Source organism: Suricata suricatta, chromosome 5, assembly GCF_006229205.1.
Source record: "Suricata suricatta isolate VVHF042 chromosome 5, meerkat_22Aug2017_6uvM2_HiC, whole genome shotgun sequence".
Lineage (NCBI taxonomy): Eukaryota > Metazoa > Chordata > Mammalia > Carnivora > Herpestidae > Suricata > Suricata suricatta.
The window spans coordinates 104260061-104280031 of NC_043704.1; the positions used below are offsets into that span (position 1 = coordinate 104260061).

Genomic DNA, 19971 nt, shown 5'->3' on the forward strand with positions numbered 1-19971 from the left:
GACACTTAATCAACTGAGCCACCCAGGGGTCCCAATTTTTTTAAGTTTATTTTTGAGAGAGAGAGACAGAGTGAGCAAGGGAGGAGTAGAGAGAGAGAAGGAGACACAGAATCTGAAGCAGGCTCCAGACTCCACACTGTCAGCACAGAGCCTGATGCAGGGCTCGAACCCATGAACCACGAGACCATGACCTGAAGTCAGATGCTCAACTGACTGAGTCACCCAGGTGTCCCTCTGTTGTCACTTTAAATTCAGTGGAGGCATATAATGGTACTATTTATAGCTTGTCTGTAAAATTAGTAAAACGGAAAAGGCTTGTTTTTAGACAAAAGTCAGTCAAAACTATGGAGAGCTCCTTGGATTAGCCAGTTCAAATCCCAGCAGCTTCTATTCAGCATTTAGTCATCCAGGACATTGGGGGTTTCATAGTCCAGCTTGCTCTACAGCTGATAGGTGAGGTTGTCTAAATCCGTTTCAGAATATCCTTGCTCCTTCCCCCAAAACGGTAGCTGTTTGGTTTTTAGTATAAGTACAGTTTCCACTTTTTCTGATGAATTTACAAACTTCCTATACATGAGCCCAAGTACTCTACGTAGGAAAAGACTGAAGACCTGGGAACAACCAGGCAGAGTCCTATCATCTGAGTGATTCTATAGCAGTGCTGCTTGTGTTTATACTTTCAATTGTCCGTGCTCTTCACAGTGTTTGGTGTAACTAACTTGCCTCCTAGTAATGGGTTTTGTTGAACTCAGAGTGGCACTGGGAGATGAATCATGTGATGGGGAGCTGGATGAAGGAAGCCTTCACTCTTTCCCTCCCATCCCTACATACACAACAGGAATCCAGGGCTCGGCTTAAATCTCATCCAGAACTTTCCCCAAGTCTCTCCAGCCCAAAGACCCCTCTGCCTTCCCTGTGTTGTGTCAGATCTTTGATCCTCTTTCTCTTGCGGCAAGTATCAGCACGTTTCTGCTGTCAACAAGTAGAGGGTAGGGACCCATCTTCGTGTCCCTCCCACCACCCCTGCAATCTGTGAATGATCTTCGAATTAATTACTATTATAAGCCAGCCAAGTTCTCCCAGTACAGAGAAGAATTTATGCTAATGATTATTTTACCAAGAAGGATTAATTGCTTAGTAGGTTTGTTCTTATTCCTCACATATTATACTATTACTGGGCCTATATTTAAGCTAAGAATATCTCCACCAAATTACATGAAATGATGGTACATGAGCAGTTATCTCATAAAGTAATCACTTGCTAAAATTTGAGTTCCTAAAAGTCACAAAAGATAATTTATTAGTCATTGTAACCCCACCTCAAGAAGTGTAGTTAAGTAGGTTTTAATAAATGTTTGCTGAAATAAAAAGATTGCAATTCCAAAAACAATACCACAGAGAAAAACCTCTTGATTTCTGCATGTGTTCAAAGTCACTAACAGAGATACTGCCGATTCATCGATGAGCTTTAAAGCCAATGATCAGACAAAGCCATGTGGTGATTGGCAAAGACCATCACATTGACTGTAAACCCAGACCAGGAGGTAATGTGGAGAAGATAATCGATAGACTTTTCCATCTAATTTAAAGATGCTTCTCAACTAACAAGACTTTGAGTACCATTATAGCTCTGACTTTGCATTAATATCATACATTTGTACTATTTTAGTACATTAGTATATATCTTAGTATATATACTAATAGTTATGTTCATACGGTATATATTAGCATATAGTGTATACTAGTGTACTAGTATAGTACATTAATATAGTACAGCAAATAAGTTTTTTATAGTAGCTTTACTCAGTAGGACAAATTGAAGCACATTAGTCTTCATGTGATGTAGAAACAGGTAAGGACAAGTCATGTGTCCAGCTCAAGGTCTTGCTGTAAGAGATGACAGATGTGACTAAGCTTTCACCCCTATTTCAGTGCAGAAAGATGTGAAACTTTGTTCCCAAAATACCGTAACACAAATGTGGTTTTGTTTCCTTCCTCTTAGACAGCCATGGACATACTGATCCCTCTCTGAGACCCATTTGGGATTTGGCTTTTCTTGGTGGCTCTTACGTGATGTGGGAAAAGACAGCCCAGTTTTCACACTACTACATGGCACAGCTCAGCAGTGTTAACCAATGGGTAAGAAGAAAAACTTACACGTTATTATTACGTCACAAGAGATACAACCAATGCAGTGTTCTAACACTAAATTAGTGTGAATTTCTAATTTTATGTCAACAGTTTCATTCAGTAAATATTTCTTTGTCTGTAATGGGCCAAGTATAGTTTTAGAGACCACATGTGGACATAGCAGTGAACAAAAAACACATTGTATCTGCCCTCATGGAAACTCTAGTGAGAGAAGACAGACTGTAAACTAACTAATATATAGCAAAAGGTGGTAGTAAGTGCTATGGGGAAAAAAAGGGGGAGAAGGGAATGCAAGGTGTTGATAGAATTACTACTCATATTGTCTAAAATAAGCCTCCTCTAATTTGAGCGGGGGTGACTGTGGGTCAGAGGCCTGGGAGAAGTGAGTAAGCCAGGCCTCCACGAGGGAAGACATTTTCAGGCAAAGGGAACTGAGGCAGCAATGTGGCTGATGGGTTGGAGAAATAGCAGTGAGGCTACTGTGGCTGGAACAGAGTCCGCAAGGGGAGGTGCCGGGAGATGAAATCAACTGGAGAGGACCAGTGCCTGTGGGGCCTCACAGACCAGCAGAAGGACCTCCTCTTTTACTCGTTAGAGGATTTTTAGCCCAGGAGTGATAAGTTCGGGCTTACAATACCATCATTCTGGTTGCTATGTTGACACCAGACCACAGAGAGACAAAAGAGGAGGCAGGGAGACCAGCAAAGTGTTGCAATAATCTAGGCAAGGCCTGGGGGTGACTTGGATCAGGTGGTAGCTGTGGAGGTGGTGGACAGTGTTTGGATTCTTCATATATTTTGAAGTTAGACCAACACTGTTTGTTGATGTGGCTACATCAGAGAAGGAGAAAAGTCAGGGATGAGTCTTACGACTTTGGCCTGAGTAACTGGAAGGACAAATCTTCATTTACTGATTGGGGAAGATCGGAGGAGGAACAGTTCTGGGAAGAAATGAGCTTGATTTGGGGCATTCTAAATTCTACTAAATTACCATATATGTAGGATTTAAAGCCACAAGAATGGATGGCATCACAGAGGATATGTAGATAGAGAAAAGGTCTGTATTGAGAGAGTCCTGCTACACTTGTCACTTTAGAGGTGTTTCAGGGATGAGGTTTGACTGGATCCAGTACAAAGAGGCCTCAGGCTGACCGTTTGGTTTAGGCTGTCTGAAGTGTTCGGAGAGCCTGTCCAGAGGTATCACACCGACGAGGTGCAGGCAGAGGCCTGAGTGGGATGTGTTGGGAGAAACTGGGGAAAGAGCCTCCATCTCTTCCATCTCTTCCAAGGAATTTAGCTGTAAAGGAGAGTAAAAGAAAGCAAGGGGCTATAGCTACAAGATGGGTGAGTATAGGGTTGTAAGTAAATTTGTCTTCTGTTGTATTTTTAGGTTGGGAGATTTAAAAGCACATTTATATGTTGCTGAAAAAAATCCAGTCGAGAGGATTAAAGTAAGACTTGTAGGAAAGCAAATGAAAAATTGTTGGAGTTCATATCTTCGAATAGGCAAGAGGATAGGATCAGTCCAGGAGCTGCTTTTAGACAGGAACGTGGAGAGTTCACCTGGAGGGAAGGCAGACCAGCAGTGCATAGTTGCTGACAGGAGGCTGGATATCCCAGCGGGAGCCCATGGAAAGTCTCACTGCTTCTGTGCTCACAGTGAAAGAGGCAAAGTCCTCAGGTCGGAGCAAGGGTAAGAGCCGAGGTGTTGGAACTGTGGGGGATGCGTGGACTTGGCATTGTGCGCCGCTGCAGGCTCCTTGAAGGTCTGGGCTCATGAATTTCAAGGAGGACCAGTCATGCTGAGCTGTCTGGGTGCGGGCACGGAGTAGGCCAGGGGTGGATGTAGGTTCTTGTCAGGCAAGGGTGATGGGGGTAGGGTATTTCCACAATAAACTAAGCCAACTACTCCAAAAGAGGCAAGCTGAGCTAACTTCAAGTACAAATTTATAAAATCTATTTTCTTCATGGATGCGTGACGCTGTAGATACCCCTATGGATGGATTGTTAGTGAATATCTTCTGAGTACAAAAATTGGCCCATCATCAAATGAGTACTTTTTGAAAAAAATTTTTATTATTTAAGTATAGTTGATAATGTTATATTAGTTTCAGATGCACAACATAGTGATTGGACAGTTTTACACATTAGCTAATGCTTACCATGAAAACTGTTAGCACATCTGTCACCATGCAACATTATTACTGTATTATTGACTGTATTTCATGGCTGTACTTTTCATCTCCATGATTTATTTTATACTGAAAGATTGTACCTCTTAATCCCCTTGACCTAATTCACCCATTCGCCCATTCCCCACCTGTGGAAACCACCAGTTCTCTGGATTTATGAGTCTGTTTTGTTTTTTTACATTTCACATATAAGTGCATGTGTCTTTCTCTGCTTTACTTATTTTATTTACTGTACCCTCTAGGTCCATCCATGTTGTTGCAAATGGCAAGATCTTTTTTATAGCATAGTAATATTCCATCCCATTCCATACCTCTTCTTCCTTATATATTCATCTATTGCTAGACACTTAGATTGCTTCCATAATTGAAAATGATGCTGTGGTGAACTAAAGGTGTGTCTACTTTCTCCACTTAGTATTTTCATTTTCTTTGGGTAAACACCAAATAGTGGAATTATTGGATTGTGTGGTATTTGTATTTTGAATTTTTTGAAGAGCCTCCATGCTGTTTTCCATGGTGGTTGCACCAATTTATATTCCCACCAGCAGTTGTGTGAGGGTTCTATTTTCTCCATCTTTTCACCAATACCTGTTATATCCTGCCTATTTTAGCCATTATGACAGGTATAAGGTGACGTTTGATTTGCATTTCCCTGATAAGTGATGTTGAGCATCTTTTCATGTGTCTGTTCACCATCTATATATTTTCTTTGGAGAAATGTCCATTCAGGGCCTCTGCCCAATTTTAATCAGATTGGATTCTTTGTGTGTGTGTTGAGTTGAATGAGTCCTTTATATATTTTGGATACTAACTCCTTATCTGAGAAATAATTTTTAAATATCTTCTCCCATTCAGTATGTTGCCTTTTTGTCTTGTTGATGTTTTTCTTTGCTTTGTAAAATCTTTTTATGTTGGTGTAGTCCCAAAAGTTTATTTTTGCTTTTGTTTCCTTTGCCTCAGGAGATATATCCATAAATACGTTGCTAAAAGCAGTATCTAAAACACACTGCCTGTGCTTTCTTTTAGGAATTTTATGGTTTCAGGTCTTACATTTAGGTCTTCAATCCATTTTGAGTTTATTTTTGTGTATAGTATAAGAAAGTGGTCCAGTTTCCTTCTTGTATGTAGCTAAACAGCCTTCCCAACACCATTTGTTGAAGAAACCGCCTTTCCTCGTAAAGTCTTGGTTTCTTTGTCATAGATTAATTGACCATATAGCTGTGGGTTTATTTCTGGGCTCTCTGTTCTGTTCCAATGATCTATGTGTCTATTTCTGTGCCAGAACCATACTGTTTTGATTACTGTAGCTTTATAGTATATCTTGAAACCTGGAATTGTGATAGTTCCAGTTTTTTTTTTGTCAAGATCGCTCTGGCTATTTGGGTCTTTTGTAGTTCCATACAAATTTAGGGTTATTTGTTTTAGTTCTGTGAAAAATACTATTGGTATTTTGATAGAGATTACTTTAAATCTGAAGATTGCTTTGGGCAGTATGAACATTTTAACAATATTAATTCTTCCAGTTCATAAACATGGCATACCTTTCCATTTGTTTGTGTTTTCTTCAGTCTCTTTCATCAGTATCTTATAGATTTCAGAGTATAGGTCTTTCACCTCCTTGGTGAAATCTGTTCCTAGGTATTTTATTCTTTTTGGCATAACTGTCAATGAGATTGTTTTCTTAACTTCTCATTCTGCTACTTCATTATAAGTATAGAAATGCAACAGATTTATGTAATTTTGTATCCTGAAAATTTGCTGAATTCATTTATTCTTGTCATTTTTTGGTGGAGTCTTAAGGGTTTTCTACACATGGTATCATGTCATCTGTGAATAGTGAAAGTTTTACTTCTTCCATATCAATTTGGATGATTTTATTTCCCGTCTGATTGTCACAAGTACGGCTTCAGTACCATGTTGAATAAAAGTGGTAAGAACGGACATCCTTGTCTTGTTCTTGACCTTAAGACTATCTTTCAGTTTTTTACCCTTGAGTATGATGGTAGCTGAGGGCTTTTCATGTGTGGCCTTTTCATATGTCGACGGATGTTTCCTCTAAACGTACTGTGATGAGAGTTTTTATCCTGAATGGGTGTTACATTTTGTCAGATGTTTTTCCTACATCTGTGGAGATGATCATATGGTTTTTATTCTTTCCCTTGTTGATGTGATGTATCGTATTGATTGACTTGTGAATTTTGAACCACTGTTGCATCCTGGGATAAATCCCACTTGATTGTTGAATGTTCCTTTTAATGTATTGTTTGCTAATAATTTTGTTAAGTATTTTTGCATCTATATTCACTAGAAATATTGGCCTGTTAGTTTCTTTTGTAATGTCTTTATGTGGTCTTGGTATCAGGGTAATGCAGGCCTGGTTCTGACTTTTGTTGGGAGTTCTTATTATTATTGTTTCAATTTTATTACTAGTAATTGGTCTGTTCATATTTTCTATTTCTTCCTGGTTCAGTTTTGGAAGATTGTATTTCTAGAAATTTATCCATTTCTACGAAGTTGTCTAATTTTTGGCACATACTTTTTTTTTTTTAACATTTATTTATTTTTGAAAGAGAGAGACAGATCATGAGTAGGGGAGGGGCAGAGAGAGAGGGACACACAGAATTGGAAGCAGGCTCCGGGCTCAGAGCTGTTAGCACAGAGCCCAATGTAGGGCTCGAACCCACGAACTGTGAGATCGTGACCTGAGCCGAAGTTGGACGCTCAACCGACTGAGCCACTCAGGCACCCCATACTTTTCCTTAATATTCTCCTCTAATTCTTTGTGTTTTTGTAGTGTCATTAATTATTCTGCTTCATTTCTGATTTTATTCGAGTCCTTTTTTATTTTTTTATTTTTTTGGTTTTTTTGTTTTTGTTTTTATTTATTTTGGGTACAGAGAGAGATAGAGCATGAGAGGAGGAGGGGCAGAGAGAGAGGGAGACACAGAATCCGAAGCAGGCTCCAGGCTCTGAGCTTGCTGTCTGCACAGAGCCTGACACGGGGCTCGAACCCACAAATGTGAGATCTGACCTGAGCTGAAGCCGGCCGTTCAACCGACTGAGCCACCCAGGTGCCCCTATTCGAGTCCTTTTTTAAATTATGATTCTGGCTACAGAGTTATAAGTTTTGCTTATTTTTTTTAAAGCAGCCGCCTTTGGTTTTATTGCTCTTTTCCATTTTTTGCTTTTTGATTTTTTTTTGTTTTGTTTGTTTTAGTCTCCATTTATTTCTGCTTTTAATATTTCTTTCTGTTAGCTTTGGCTTTGTTCTTTTATATATATATTAGCTTCTCTAGGTATAAGCTTGTTGTTTGAGATTTGTGGGTTTTTTTTTAAATCATTGGTTCTTTTAAAAAACGATTTTCCATATGAAGTTCCACTTTTTTTTCATCGTTGGTTTTGATGTCTGTTATTTTATTACCAGTATTAAATTGACTCATAAAATTTAAGAAAACTCTTTAAAGAATATGTGACATTCCTTTTGTACAGTCATTTTGTTAATTCCTTTATGCCACTTAATAACACTAAACAAACTTTACTCTATTAAACCCCAAAATAACTTCTTCCAGGAAAAGTTATTCAAAAGATACCAATTGGGGGCACCTGTGGCTCAGTCAGTTAAGTGTCCATCTCTTGATTTCTGCTCAGGTCATGGTCTCACAGTTTGTGAATTCGAGCCCTGCATCAAGTTCTGCACTGTCAGCTGCTTGGGATCCTTTCTTTCTTCTCTCTCTCCCACTCCACCCCACTTCTCTTTCTCTCTCTCTCTCTCAAAATAAATAAATAAACTTAAATTCAATTATTTTTAAATCTCAGATGTTTGCAGGCGTTCTATATAGTCAGCTTACTTTGAAAGCTCTTTATGTTTTTTAAATAAGAATTCCAGTATTGTTGGAGCATCTGGGTGGCTCAGTTGGTTAAGTGCCCTACTTTGGCTCAGGTCATGTTCTCATAGTCCATGAGTTCAAGCCCTGTGTAGGGCTCTGTGCTAACAGCTTGGAACCTGGAACCTGCTTCGGATTCTGTGTCTCCATCGCTCTCTGCCCCTCCCCCACTCATGCTCTGTCTCTGTCTCAAAAATAAACATTAAAAAGTAAATAATAAATAAATTATAATTGCAGTATAGTTAACAGTGTTGTATTAGTTTGGGGTGTACAATATAGTGATTGAACAATTCTGTATGGAAAAAGAAATTTGGTATGTTACCTCCTCATGGTAGGTGCAGGCTTTAATCCCCATTGCCTGTTTCTCCATCCTCTCACCCCCTCCCCCTTGGTAATCATCTATTTGTTTTCTGTAGTTGAGTCATTTTACTTTTGGTCTCTCTTACTCTTTGTTCATTGTTTTGTTTCTTAATTATACAAATGAGTTAAATAATATGATATTTGTTTTCTTCTGACTTGTTTCACTTAGCATTGTACTCTCTAGCTCCATCCATGTTGTTGCACATGGCAAGATTTTATTGCTATTATTCAACTGTATACCACACTTTTTTTATCCATTCATCTATCGATGGACACTTGGGCTGCTTCCATAGTTTGGCTATTATAAATAATGCTGCAGTAAACATAGGAGTGTATATATCTTTTCAAATTAGTGTTTTTATATTTTTGGGTAAATCTCCAGCAGTGGTAATTCTATTTTTAATTTTTTATGGACATTCCATATTGTTTTCCACAGTGGCTGAACTGCATGTCTTTCTTTCTCTTTTTTTTTTTTTTTAAGAGAGAGAGCGTGAGCAGGGGAGAGGGGCAGAGTAGAGAAATAGAAGGGGGGCATGCTCCATGCTCAGTGCAGAGTCTGACACAGGGCTCCATCCCGTGACCCTGGGACCATGACCTGAGCCAAAATCAAGAGTTGGATGCTCAACCGACTGAGCCACCCAGGCACCCCTATTTTTGTTTTTGTCTCCCTTGCCTCAGGAGTCATATCTAGACAAATGCTGCTATGGCCAATATCAGAGAAATTACTGCCTGTGTTCTCTTCTAGGATTTTTATGGTTGCAGGTCTCACATTTAGATCTTTGATCCATTTTTAGTTTACTTTTGTGTATAGTGTGAGAAAGTGGTCCAGTTTCTTTCTTAAATATAGCTGTCCAGTTTTCTCAACCATTTGTTAAAGAAACTTTCCCCCATTGTGTATTCTTGCCTCCTTTGTTGAAGGTTAATTGACCATATGATTATGGGTTTATTTCTGGGCTTTCTAATCTGTTCCATTGTCTGTTTTTGTGCCAGTACCATACTGCTTTGATTACTACAGCTTTGTACTATCTCTTGATATCTGGGATTGTGATACCTCCAGCTTTGTTCTTCTTTTTCAAGATTGCTTTGGTTATTTGGGGTCTTATGTTGTTGTTGTTGTTGTGTTAGGATTATTCTAGTTTTATGAAAAGTGCTCTTGGTATTTTGATAGGGATTGTAATAAATGTGTAGATAGCTTTGGACGGTATAGAAATTTTAACAATATTGTTTCTTCCAATCCATGAGATGGAATATCTTTACTTTTGTATCTGTCTTCTTCAATTTCATTAATCATTTCTTTATAGTTTTTAGAGAATAGGACTTTTACTTCTTTTATTAAGTTTATTCTTAGGTATTTTATACTTTTTGGTGCAATTGTAAATGGGATTGTTTTCTTAATCTCTCTCCTGCTTCATTATTAGTGTATAGAAATTTAACAGGTTTCTGTACATTGAATTTTGTATCCTACAACCTTCCTGAATTCATTTATCAGTTCTAGTAGTTTTTTAGGGGGGGGAGTCTTTAGGATTTTCTATATATAGTATCATGTCATCTACAAATAGTGAAAGTTTGGGGTGCCAGTTAAGCATCTGACTCTTGATTTCAGCTCAGGTCATGATCCCAGGATTGTGGGATTGATCCCTGTGTCTGGCTTTGTGCTGAGCATGGAGCTTAACATTCTTTCTTTCTCTCTCTCTGCCCTTCTCCCCCACTCATACTTTTTCTCTAAAATTGAAAAAAAAAAAAACTACGAATAGTGAAAGTTTTACTTCTTCCTTACCAGTTGGGAGGCTTTTCATTTCTTTTTCTTGTCTGGCTGCTGTGTACATCCTATAGAACTGTGTTGAGTAAAAGTGGTAAGAGCAGACATCCTCGTCTTATTCTTGATCTTAGGGGAAAAGCTGTGTATTTCATCATAGACTGGGATGTTTGCTGTGGGTTTTTCCTACATGGCCTTTATTATCTTGAGGTATGTTCTCTCTAAACCTACTTTGGTGAGGCTTTTTATCATGAAAGTATGTTGTGCTTTGTCTAATGCTTTTCCTGCATCTATTGAAATGATCATATGGTTTTTATCTTTTCACTTTTTTTAAACATTTTAGTGGTTTTATTTTTTTTTGAATTAAAATTATTTTATTTTTTTAATAATAGTTTATTGTCAAATTAGTTTCCATATAACACCCAGTGCTTCTCCCCACAAGTGCCCCCCACCATGACCATCCCCCCTCCCCCCTCCCCCTTCAGTCCATGGTTCGTTTCCAGTATTCAGTAGTCTCCCTTGATCTGTGTCCCTCACTCTTCCCCGCTCTCTTTCCCCCTTCCTCTCCCCATGGTCCCCTGCCAGGTCTCTCCTGTTAGACCTATGAATGCTTATCCTTTCACTTTTGATGGGATGTATCACATTGATTGATTGGCAAATATTGAACCAACCTTGCAACCCAGGAATAAATCCCACTTGTGATGGATGCTTTTTTAAATGTATTGTTGGATTCAGTTCCGTAATATGTTGTTGAGGATATTTGCATCTATGTTCATCAGAAATATTGGCCTATAGTTCTTTCTTTGTGACATCTTCATCTGGTTTGGTATTGGGATAATGCTCATAAAATGAATTTGGAAGCTTTCTTTCCTCTCTTGTTTTTTTAAATAGTTTTGAGAATAGGTATAAATTCTTTTTTTAATGTTTTTTAAAATTATTTTTTATACTTTATTGTCAAGTTGGTTTCCATAAAACACCCAGTGTTCATCCCGACAAGTGCTCTCCTCAATGCCCATCACCCTTCTTCCCCTTTCCCCCTCCCCCTTCAGCCCTCAGTTTGTTTTCAGTATTCAAGAGTCTCTCATGATTTGCCTCCCTCCCTCTCCCTATTTTCCCCCCCTCCCCTCCCCCATGGTCCTCTGTTAAGTTTTTCCTATTACACTTATGAGTGAAAACATATGGCATTTGTCCTTCTGCCTTATTTTGCTTAGCATGACACCCTCGAGGTCCATCCACTTTGCTACAAATGGCCAAATTTCATTCTTTCTCATTGCCATGTAGTACTCCATTGTATTGATAAACCGCATCTTCTTGATCCATTCATCAGTTGATGGACATTTAGGCCCTTTCCATGATTTGGCTATTGTTGAAAGTGCCGCTATGAAGATTGGGGTACATGTGCCCCTATGCATCAGCACTTCTGTATCCCTTCGGTAAATCCCTAGCAGTGCTATTGCTGGGTCACAGGGGAGTTCTATTTTTAATTTTTTGAGGACCCTCCACACTGTTTTCCATAGCAACTCCTACACCAACAGTGTAGGGAGAGTGCCGGTATTTCCACATACTTGCCAGCATCTATAGTCTATTTTGTTCATATGAGCACTCTGACTGGAGTGAGGTGGTATCTCAGTGTGGTTTTGATTTGTATTTCCCTGATGATGAGTGATGCTGAGCATTGTTTCGTGTCTGTTGACCATATGGATGTCCTATTTGTAGAAGTGTCTATTCATGTCTTCTGCCCATTTCTTTACTAGATTATTTGTTTTTCTGGTAGGAGTTTGGTGAGTTCCTTGTAGATTTTGGATACTAGCCCCTTTATCCGATATGCCATTTGCAACTATCTTTTCCCATTCTGTTGGTTGCCTATTAGTTTTACTGATTGTTTCCTTTCCCCGTGCAGAAGCTTTTTATCTTGATGAGGTCCCAATAGTTCATTTTTGCTCTTGATTCCCTTGCCTTTGGGGATGTGTAAAGTAGGAAATCGCTGCAGTTGAGGTCAAGGAGGCCGTTTCCTGCTTTCTCCTTAAGGGTTTTGACAGTTTCCTGTCTCACATTCAGGTCCTTCATCCATTTTGAGTTTATTTTTATGTATGGTATAAGACAATGGTCTAGTTTCATTCTTCTGCATGTTGCTGTCCATTTCTCCCAGCACCACCTGCTAAAGAGGCTGTCTTTTTTCCGCTGGATACTCTTTCCTGCTTTGTCAAAAATTAATTGGCCATACATTTATGGGTCCAGTTATGGGCTCTCTATTCTATTCCATTGGTCTATGTGTCTGTTTTTGTGACAGCTTTGTGGTCAAGGCTGAAGTCTGGGATTGTGATGCCTCCCATTTGGATTTTCTTCTTCAATATTACTTTGGTTATTTGGGGTATTTGGCAGTTCCATATGAATTTTAGAATAGTTTGTTCTAGCTTTGAGAAGAATGCTGGTGCGACTTTGGGATTGCACTGAATGTGTAGATTCTTTGGGGTAGTAAGGACATTTTAACAATGTTTATTCTTCTGATCCATGAGAATGGAATGTTTTTCCATTTCTTTGTGTCTTCTTCAATTTCCTTCCTAAGTTTTCTATAGTTTACATCATACAGATCTTTTATATCTTTGGTTAGGTTTATTCCTAGGTATTTTATGATTTTTTGTGCAATTGTGAATGGGATCAGTTCCTTGATTTCTTTCTGTTGCTTCCTTATTGGTGTATAAAAATGCAGCCGATTTCTATACATTGATTTTGTACTCTGTGACTTTGCTGAATTCGTGGATCACTTCTAGAAGACTTCTGGTGGAGTTGATCGGGTTTACCATGTAGAGTATCATGTCATCTGTGAAAAGTGAATGTTTGACTTCATCTTTGCCAATTCTGATGCCTTTTATTTCCTTTCATTGTCTGATTGCTGATGCTAGGACTTCCAACCCTATGTTAAACAACAGTAGCGAGAGTAGACACCCCTGTCATGTTCCTGATCTCAGGGTGAAAGCTCTCAGTTTTTCCCCATTGAGGATGATATTAGCTGTGGGCTTTTCATAAATGGCTTTTATGATGTTTAAGTAAGTTCCTTCTATTTCTACTTTCTCGAGGGTTTTTATTAAGAAAAGATGTTGTATTTTGTCAAATGCTTTTTCTGCATCTATTGACAGGATCATATGGTTTTTATCTTTTCTTTTGTTAACATGATATATCACACTGATAGATTTGTGAGTACTGAACCAGCCCTGTAACCGAGGAATGAATCCCACTTGATCATAACGAATAATTCTTTTTATATGCTGTTGAATTCGATTTGCTAGTATCTTGTTGAGTTTTTTTGCATCTGTATTTATCAAGGATATTGGTCTGTAGTTCTCTTTTTTTGTTGGGTCTCTATCTGGTTTGGGAATCAAAGTGATGCTGGCTTCATAGAATGAGTTCGGAAGTTTTCCTTCTGTTTCTATTTTTTGGAATAGCTTGGGAATGATGGGTATTAACTGTGCTTTAAATGTCTGGTAGAATTCCACTGGGAAGCCATCCAGCCCTGGGCTCTTATTCGTTGGGAGATTTTTGATAACTGATTCACTTTCTTCACTGGTTATGGCTCTGTTCGGAGATTCTATCTCTTCCCATTTGAATTTTGGTAGTGCATGTGTGTTTAGGAATATGTCCATTTCTTCGAGATTGTCCAGTTTGTTGGCATATAATTTTTCATAGTAATCTCTGATGATTGCTTGTATTTCTGAGAGATCAGATGTAATAGATCCATTTTCATTCAGATGTTGTCTGTTTGGGTGTTTTTTTTTCCCCTGAGGAGCCTGGCTAGAGGGTTATCAATTTTGTTTATTTTTTCAAAAAACCAACTCTTGGATTCATTGATCTGTTCAATTGTTTTTTTTTTTTTTTGAATTCTATATTATTTATTTCTGCCCTGATCTTTTATTTCTTTTCTTCTGCTGGGCTTGGGGTGCTCTTGCTGCTCCCCTTCTAGTTCCTTCAGTGCTCTGTTAAATACTGAATTTGCACTTTTCCTAGTTTGTTGAAATAGGCCTGGATTGCAATATTCTTTCCTTTTAGGACTGCCTTTGCTGCGTCCCAGAGAGTTTGGATTTTTGTATTTCATTTTCATTTGCTTCTATATATTTTTATTTTCTTCTCTAATTGCCTGATTGGCCCAATCATACTTTAGTAGGGTGGTTTTTAACATCCATTTTTGGAGGTTTCCCATTTTCCTGTGATCGATTTTAAGTTTCATAGCATTGTGAGCTGAAAGTGTGCATGGTATGATCTCAATTCGTTTATATTTATGGAGGGCTGTTTTATGACCCAGTATATGATCTGTCTTGAAGAATGTGCCATGTGCACTCTAGAAGTGAATTTCTAGCTTCAGGATGCAAAGTTCTAAATATATCTATTAATTCCATCTGTTCCAATATGCCATTCAGGTCCATTGTTTCTTTACTGATTTTTTGTTCTGTTGACCTATCCATTGCTATAAGTGGAGTATTAAAATCCCCTGCGATAAGCACATCCTTATCAATAAGATTGTTTCTGTTTGTGATGAACTGTTTTATGTATTTGGGTACTCCCGAGTTCGGCGCATAGATGTTAATAATTGTTAGCTCTTCCTGATGGAGAGATCCTGTAATTATTATATAATGTCCTTCTTCATCTCTTGTTACTGCCTTTACTTTAAAGTCCAGTTTGTTTGATATAAGCATGGCTACTCCGGCTTTCTTTTGTCTTCCACTCATGATAGATATTTCTCCATCCCCTCCCTTTCAATCTGAAGGTGTCTTCAGGTCTAAGATGAGTCTCGTAGACAGCAAATAAATGGATTTTGGTTTTTTATCCATTCTGCTACCCTGTGTCATTTTATTTGAGCATTCAGTCCATTTACATTCATTGTTATTGTTGAAAAATATGGGTTTAGATTCATTATGTTTTCTGTAGAGTTCACGTTTGTAGTGGTGTCTCTGGTGTCTTATATTCTTTGTTACATTTCCCTCATAGAGTCCCTGTTAGGATTTCTTGTAGGGCTGGTTTGGTGGTGACGAATTCTCTCAATTTTTGTTTATTTGGGAACACCTTTATCTCTCCTATTTTGAATGACAGGCTCGCTGGATAAAGGATTCTTGGCTGCCTATTTTTCCTGGTCACCACATTGAAGATTTCCTGCCATTCCTTTCTGGCCTGCCAAGTTTTAGTAGCTAGGTCTGTAACCATCTGATAGGTTTCCCTTTGTATGTTAGGACCCTTTTATCCCTAGCTGCTTTCAGAATTCTCTCTTTATATTTTGCCACTTTCACTATGATATGTTGTGCTGAAGGTCGGTTCAAGTTATGTCTTGAGGGAGTTCTCTGCACCTCTTGGATTTCAATGTTTATTTCCTTCTCCAGATTGGGGAAGTTCTTGACTATAATTTGATCAAGTACCCCTTCAGGACCTTTTTCTCTTTCTTCTTCTTCTTCAGGAACTCCTATGATACAGATATTGTTCCATTTGATTATAACACTCAGGTCTCGAATTCTCCTTTTGTGCTCCTGTATCAATTTGTCTCTCTTTTCCTTGGCTTCCTCTTTTGCTATAACTTGCTATATCTGTCTCCAAGACAGATCTTCTAATTCATTTATTCTCCTCTCTGCCTCTTCAATCCGTGCAGTGGCCACCTCCATTTTATTATGCACCTTATTTATAACCTTTTTTTTTTACTCGTCACTGCTATTTTGAAGGTCCCTAGTCTTTATATCTATAGCTTCTCTGATGCTTTTTTCAAGCCCAGAAATTAATTTTATGACAGTTTTTCTAAATTCTTGTTCAGTTACATTGCTTATGCTTGTTTTGAGCAGATCTGTGGCTGTGATTTCTTCCTGGAGTTTCTTTAGACGAGAGTTCTTTCGTTTTGTCATTTTGGCTAGCTTTCTGTCTCTTGTCAGGTTTAAAAGCTCGTTGTGCACTGTGCACCTGTTAGTATTGCTCTATTAAAGGAGGCTTATTGACTGTCCAGGGCCTATCATTTCAGGAAGTGTTCTTTTAATGGTGTCTCTCGGTTTCTCTTGTTGTGCCTTTGATTGTTTTATTTCCCTACTCAGTGATATTTGGGACTCTCCATCATTTGTACTTTGGCTTGCTTCTTGAGGTAGCCCTGAAAAGGAAAACAGACAAACACACAGGAAACAGAAGCATGCAAACAGACAGACAAATTAAATAAACAAGCAAACCAAAAGGGGAAAGAAAAAAGGGACAGAAAAGAAAGGAAAGGAAAAGAAAAAAAGAAGGGAGGGGACAGAAACAACCAAAGACAAAGCACAGTCTGAGAGCATAAAACCTGCTGAGGGGAAAGATAAGAATGAGATATGGGAAAATATATCTGGATGGCAAGAATTGATCTAATCACAGTAGTGCATAAATTTGGTCTTTCCCAGACTCTAGTGGGGAAAAGGAGAAAAGAAGGAAAAGAGAAAAGAGAAAAAAGAGGCGGGGGGGTGGGGAGGAAGGCAGCTCTCCAGCATGGATGGGCATGGTTTGGTGTAGGTAGATTGGGTCTCAGGGGCTGCTCTCCAAGGCCCCTCCTTGGTGGTTGCGGGGAGAAGAATGGCACTGCCAAAGCCCTTCTTGGACCACGAGTTGCAAGGCATTCTTTTGAGTCCAATCTCCCTGTGCCATGGGCGGGCCAAGTTGCTTTCTTCCAAGTCGTGCCTCGTTTCCAAATTCTAGTCCATGCACTTTAATGCTACCGCCCCAGATGAGATGTCTTCCCACAGGCAGGCAGCTTTCTAGCCAGGATTGAATAGGGGGACTGGGGACCCAGCTTTTCCCTGGCTCCACTTGGATTTGGTGAGCCGCGGAGCCCAAGGAAGAACAAGCCCACTGAGGGGGATGGATTTCTCTCACCATTCCCAGCGGCTATATATGGGATGGTAGTATCTCTCTGTCCCAAGCCGAGGTCTTTCCCCTCTCCAGAGACCACTCTATGAGCGTTTTGTCTTTCTCTGAAAGCCACTCCATGCACGGCCCTCCACAGCCCTGCACCACCACCACACAGGGTCCTCCGTGGCTCTGCACCACTGCTCTGGGTTCTCTCCCCTGGCTCTGCATTGGGCTGATGCTCCCTCCCCTCAGAGCTTCTGGCCCTGGCCCATTATTATTTCACACTCACTCAGGCATCTATGAGGCTGTCATCTATAAGGACTCTGTACTCCTCCCACTCTTGCAGATCAGAGTATTGTGGCTTTAGTCCTTCTGAGTTTGATAGTTGCAGGCAGGCAGAGATTACAGAGCTCCCTACTTCTCCGCCATCTTGCCACTCCCTTGAGAGTATCTTTTTTTCAATCCCTTCACTTTCAGTGTGCTTGTGTCTTTAGGTCTGAATGAGTCTCTTGTAGGGAGCATAGAGATTTTTTTCTTTTTAATCCATTTACTTATCCTATGTCTTGATTGGAGCAATTAGACCATTTACATTTAAAGTTATTATTGACTGGTATATACTTCAGTTTTATTTGTTGTTACTGGTTGTTTTGTATTTCTTCTCTATTTCTTCTTATTCTCTTCCTTAGTGATAACTTTTAATTTTTAAAAAAAATGTTTATTTTTTTGGAAAGAGAGTGAGCAGGGGAGGGACAGAAAGAGAGGGAGAATCTGACGTGGGCTCCAGACTCTAAGCTGTCAGCATAGGGCCCAAAGTTGGGGCTGGAACCACAGACCCTGAATCATGACCTGAGCTGAAGTTAGACACTTAACCAACTGAGCCACCCAGGTGCCCCTGTGATGGCTTTCTTTAGTGTTATGCTCAGATTCCTTTCTCTATTTTATATTTTTGCTATCTAATAGAGGTTTTTCACACATGTAATTCATATATAATCTAATATATAGCAATCTATATTTAACTGATGGTCATGATGAAGTTTTGAGGTGATGGGGGGCAGTCCAGAGCTGATGGCCAAGAAAGAATTCTTGAAGACGTCTTTGGTGCAAAAGGGTGATTTTATTCAAACACAGGGACAGGATTCACAGGCAGAAACAGCTGTACTGTAAGTATGGGGGGCAGCCTGTTTTATGGAGTCAGAGGATCATGAGGGAGTTTGCCAAGAGGTTTTCACATGCTAAATAAAGACTTACTGGAGACCTAACTTTTGTTAAGCTGAAGTTGTTTTTTCCCCCAGCAAGACATTAACGTTAAGACATTAGGGAGTTCCTTGACTTTAAGCTCTGTAGGACTGCCTTTTTCTGGTAAACTGGTAGAGACTCTTACTAGTTTGACCATTTTTTCTTTTTTCTTTTTTTTTGGTCCTTTCCCATTTTTGAATAGCCGGGAGGGTCCAAGAAATGTCACACATAAACAAAGAGGTGGGGGTGTGTGTGCTAGCTTGTGCTTTGCCCTCAACCTGCTTTATGCTCCCTTGTCCCTCAAGTTCACACACATTCTAAGAATACTATATTCTTACTCTCTCATTTATGTATATATTGCCACAATTTACATCTTTTTATCAGTCCCTAATTTTTTTGATATGAATGATTTTATTAGTTTTGTCTTTTAACCTAATTTTTACTAGTGTTACCTGTGATTGGTCTGTAAATTTTATTATAAGTTTGCTTTTGCTCATGAAATATTTTCCTTTCACATTTTCTTCTATTTAAGACATTTTTGGGGTTTTTTTTTTCCATTTAAGGAAGTCCCTTTAACATTTCTTATATGGTCAGCTTAGTTATGGTAAACTCCTTTAACTTTTTTTTGTCTGGGAAATTATTTATTTCTCCTTTTATTCTTGATGATAACCTTGCCAGATAGAGTATTCTTGGTTGTAGTTATTTTCTTCGAGGACTTTGAATATATCATCCCACTTTTGGCCTGCACATTTTCTGCTGAAATATCAGCTGACGACTTTATGGGATTTCCTTTGGACACAACTAGTCCCTTTTCTCCTGCTGCTTTTATGATTCTCTCTTTATCTTTAATCCTTGACATTTAAATTATTTATTTTGGTGTACCTCCTTGTGTTCATCTTGTTTGGGTCTTTCTGTACTTCTTGGAACTGAATGTCTGTTTTCTTCCCCAGATTAGCAAAATTTTCACCTATTATTTCTTCCAATATGTTTTCTGCCCCTTTCTCTCTTTTCTGGAATCCTTGTAATGTTAATATTAGTATACTTGATGTTGTTCCAGAGATCCCTTAACCTGTCCTGATTTTATTTTCATTCATTTTTATTTCTTTTGCTTTTTTGCTTGGTTGCTTTCTATTTCTGTGTCTTCCAGATCACTGATCCATTCTTTTGCATCTGCTAATTTAATGTTGATTCTCTCTAGTGTATTTTTCCACGTCAGTTATTGTATTCTTCAACTATGATTGGTTGTATTTTTTTTCATCACAGGATGTTTATTACCCCCCTCTCCCTAAATAGAATAGGGATCCTTTATACATAAGAAAGGTTTAGAGATTATTTTTAGTTTTAAAAAAAAATCAGGGAATCTGGGTTACTTATGAAAATAATGGGAGAGGATATTATTTGCCTATGCTTGTGCCAAAATAAAAATTTAGAAATATCTTAAAAGTTATTATTGAAATTAAGCTCTAGGTTAGAAAAATTAAACTGAGGGGGGATCGGGTGGATTTTGCAGCATGTATACCAGACCACGTGGCCACACCTGTATTTTTATATTGGCT

At 38.8% G+C, this 19971-nt stretch overlaps 1 protein-coding gene across 1 annotated transcript in view; it reads left to right on the plus strand.

Annotated features, from left to right (window-relative positions):
- RARRES1 (retinoic acid receptor responder 1) overlaps nucleotides 1-19971 on the plus strand; it is a 39977-nt gene that overhangs the window by 670 nt on the left and 19336 nt on the right. The window contains exon 2 of the mRNA XM_029938754.1: nucleotides 2003-2139. Coding sequence (XP_029794614.1) covers nucleotides 2003-2139 — 137 coding nt within the window. The remainder of the gene's footprint in view (nucleotides 1-2002; nucleotides 2140-19971) is intronic.